At 30.6% G+C, this 3806-nt stretch overlaps 1 protein-coding gene across 1 annotated transcript; it reads right to left on the minus strand.

The window, feature by feature from the left end:
* Positions 1-1269: 1269 nt before the first annotated feature.
* Positions 1270-3556, minus strand: LOC114257102 (Cytochrome b561/ferric reductase transmembrane protein family). The gene is made up of 4 exons (XM_028196832.2): positions 3248-3556; positions 3106-3157; positions 2798-2994; positions 1270-1721 (listed from the first exon to the last, which is right to left on the minus strand). Exons 1-4 carry the CDS (start codon positions 3398-3400, stop codon positions 1392-1394), a joined length of 732 nt encoding a protein of 243 aa, XP_028052633.2. The 5' UTR covers positions 3401-3556; the 3' UTR covers positions 1270-1391.
* Between the last annotated feature and the right edge of the window lie 250 nt (positions 3557-3806).

A 3806-nucleotide genomic window follows, 5' to 3' on the forward strand; every position in this document is an offset into this window, starting at 1 on the left:
TTAACCTATAATGAAATATCAAAGTAAAAATAAGTGTGAGAGAAATTTAAGATGTGAAATTTATTACAAATTAGTAGTTATATATATATATATATATGAAATTAGTTTGTATTATATATATGAAAAATATTATACAAATTAGTGTTGTCTATTATATAAAGACTTGATAATTTGTTAGAATATTCTCCAATCCGTCCAAAACAGCTCAAATCATAATTTGCTAATCTATCATTCAATTTATAATTTTATTCTCAAACCGTCCGAACCACACCGCACACACCTTTAGTCTAAACTACTATATTTACACTCAAGTAAAAAATGTTATTAACCATAATTCTTTTTAAGAAAAATGTGATTTCTAACCACGCTCTAATGTAAAATGAGATTCATGTTTATTTATTTATATACTTAATTATTTAAGGGTAAATTACACTGACACCCCCTGAGGTTTATATTTATTACAGTTCTTCCCTCACTTTTTGAAAATTGTATCTCCCCTGAGATTCAAAGTTTTATTACAGATTTTCCCTTCAGCAATTTAATTTTTTTAAATACCAATTTTGCCCTCACTGGGTAAATTACATTGATACCCCTCACATTTTAGAAATTACAATCGATTCCCTAAGGTTTAAGGTAACATTACCAATTCCTCCTTGGTTAGTATTAGTTGGAAAAAAAATTTATTTGAAAAAAAAATTAATTGAAAAAAAAAATTGTTAGTGAAATTTTTAAATGTTTGTTTAAAAACCAACGTAAATTCATTTTTTAAATTTACGTTTTTTTCTCAAATTTACAAAATGAGACAATTATTTATAAACTAAAAAATTATCAAACAAGTTTTTATGACAATTTTTTTAATTTTTATAAATATAAATTGAAAACTGAAAACGAAATGGTTACCAAACAGGTCTCAGATGATAAAAATATCGTAAAATTAACAAACAATTAAATAAGTTACCAACGTAAGAAATGACTTATCAAAAGATTCTTAAGCTATTTATGATTTGATTTTCAGAATTTTTTTAAAAAAATTAAAAATTAATTTAGTTAAAAAATAAAAAATAAAAAATAATTATACTTAATTATTTAATTTTGAATAAAAAAATTTAGGTCAAAGAGCTATGCTTCTTTTTGCCAACAGTCCTCTCTCCGATTTTGTCCACCACATGATCAAATCCAAACTCCTCCTTGTAGTTCTTTAATGCTTCTAAACTACCAACTTCAAGCTAAAGCATTAAAAGATTCTACTAATCAAGAGACCCAAGAAAGTTCAAACCAATTTTTGTCATCAAATTGCTCATAAAACAAGCATACAAGTAGATTATCAACAACAAAAACACTTTTTGCAAGCATGTATACATTCGAAAACTATAAAGATTGAATTCAACGAATCAAGAAGACAAACACTTTTTATTATTTGAGTATATGATCTTAGCAGCATCTGGAGTATGGTGCTTTGGTGAAACTGCGGCTAATATTACAATCCCACTTAGCAAAGCCAACCCAAGTCCCAAACCATTTACAACCATGGACTCTGTTGAATGCTTCAACACATTCCTCTTTGTTTGTAAGAACGTCAACTTCTCTAGCAGCCCCGTTTCAGCGGTCACCACTGCTAAACCATACGTGTAGAGACCAAGGAAGACGTGCCAAGGCAAGATTCGAAGCCTTATTGTCCTCGCCTCCCCTCTGTGCCAGAAGCTCAAGAACCCCATCAACCACTACACCAAAACAGAGAAGAAATATAACATCAAACGCCCTCTTTTCTATATTAGTTTTGACAGGTGCAGGTGCATGTCTAAGGGGTTGGACCCATCAAATTCTAAATTTTAGGATAAGCTAAGTAAGCAAAAAAAGGATCCAAAATTAGATACAGATATGGACAAAAATAATGAAAAGTTTGGAAATTATGCTTTCATTATTGTGCAACAATTGTTTTTTAACTTTTATTTTTTTTGGAAAACAATAATTGGAAATAATTCACCAAACAAATTTCATATATTTTCCAAAAAATAGAATTAAAAAACAAAAAAAAAAATGAAAACAATACCAAACAAGCTTGGGGAGTTAAAAGAAAAATGCATATTATAAATTATACGAAATTCAAGCAATAATGTTTTTGTTGCTTGGCAATTGATAACTCATGTGGAGGAGCCTGAAGCAATAATGGCATTTGTATCGCTTTCCAATTAAATACTCAAAAGTGATAATGGTGTTAGGAATACCAAACTATATCAGTTAAACACAAAACACCAAAAAAAAAAATCGACACATAAGAAATATTCACTAAGACAAAAAAGATTATAAGAAATTAGAGAGATGGCCTTCTGCCCTCCAATATAAATACATAAAAAATAAAACAACTAGGATTATGGGACCAAGGTGTCTGCATAGAAAAATTTTCCACATTCTCACATGAATGCAGGACCACAAAAAAATAAATAATAATAATGATAAACCCATTTGAGAATGGGTATCCGATTCTGTGATTTTTTCCCCCGACAAATGGGTATGTAGTACATCATCTGAAAACAGAAGCATATTTTGATTTTTCACAGGCCAAAAACAGAAACATATTTCGATTTCTCACAGGCCAAAAACAATTGGTTGGGGATTTGGAGAGGGATTTGAAAAGAAAAAAAAAAAAAAAAAATACGTGAAACCAAGTGAAATATAAGTATATTTTATTCATATTTCATCACATTTTTCATTTTTCCTTCCTCAAATCCTGACCAAACAGCATTAATGCATTTTACTAGAAATATTTTGATTTTGGAGTGAAGAACAACAAACCAACCTGAGCCCCAAACAAGGAGACACAAATCAAACCCATCCATGAATGCAAACTGAAGAAATTAGCCACAATCCCATCTTCTCCATGAAACTTTGTCCAGATCCCAAAAATCCCACAAGCCAAAGCCACTCCTTGCAGGCACAAATGCACTGATTTCTTCAAATTTCTTGAACCTGGCAACCATCTGTGCACCAAAATCGCTGTAAAAACAAAAACAACAAAAACAATCAAAACCCATTTCTCAAAAACACTTTCTTGTTCCAATAAAACAACCCATTTCTTGAAGAAAAAAAAAATCTCTGCTTCACTACCTTCTCCACTGATGAGTATGAACCCAATCACCATTAGCAAGGGATGAAGCACCTGTTGAAAATAAAAAACAACATATAATGCCACAATCTTTTGCTCAAATACAAATGCATGTATTTAGAGAAGGAGAGAGAAGAAGGGTACAGCATAGATGGTGTCTTCTTGGGATTGAGAGTGAGAGAGGAAACTAGTCTTGAAGGCAAGAGCCCAAATGAGGACAAGAATTGCAACAATGAGACCTGAGACTCTGGCAAACAAAAGCAGAGGGATTTGTGAAGGAGAGATTGTTGTGTCCATTGTTGATTTTGATTTTGTGGGTATTCTTCTTCAAGCCCTCTCTCTCTCTCTCTCTCTCTCTCAGTAGAGGCTTGAGTAGAGTGAAGCTTCGGTAGTCACCGACAACAGCTGTACAGTGAAGAGAAAAGCAAATGGATCAGCAAAAGAAATACATACAGTTAAAGCATCCTTTTCCACTATACTATACTAGCCTATCATCCGTGCATACGTAATAATTATAAATATTTATATTTATTTTAATTTTTTTAATATATAAATTATATTTTTAAAGATTTTTTTAAAAATAATTTAACAATCTTATCACTAATCATAATGTACAGAAAAAATTAAAAAAATTACTGCAGTAACTATGTACGGACTATATCTATAATTATTTATATGAGAGAATTTTAAATGCTAATCAGAG

The sequence above is a fragment of the Camellia sinensis genome, chromosome 10 (genome assembly GCF_055761805.1).
Source record: "Camellia sinensis isolate YWXY chromosome 10, ASM5576180v1, whole genome shotgun sequence".
Taxonomy (NCBI): domain Eukaryota; kingdom Viridiplantae; phylum Streptophyta; class Magnoliopsida; order Ericales; family Theaceae; genus Camellia; species Camellia sinensis.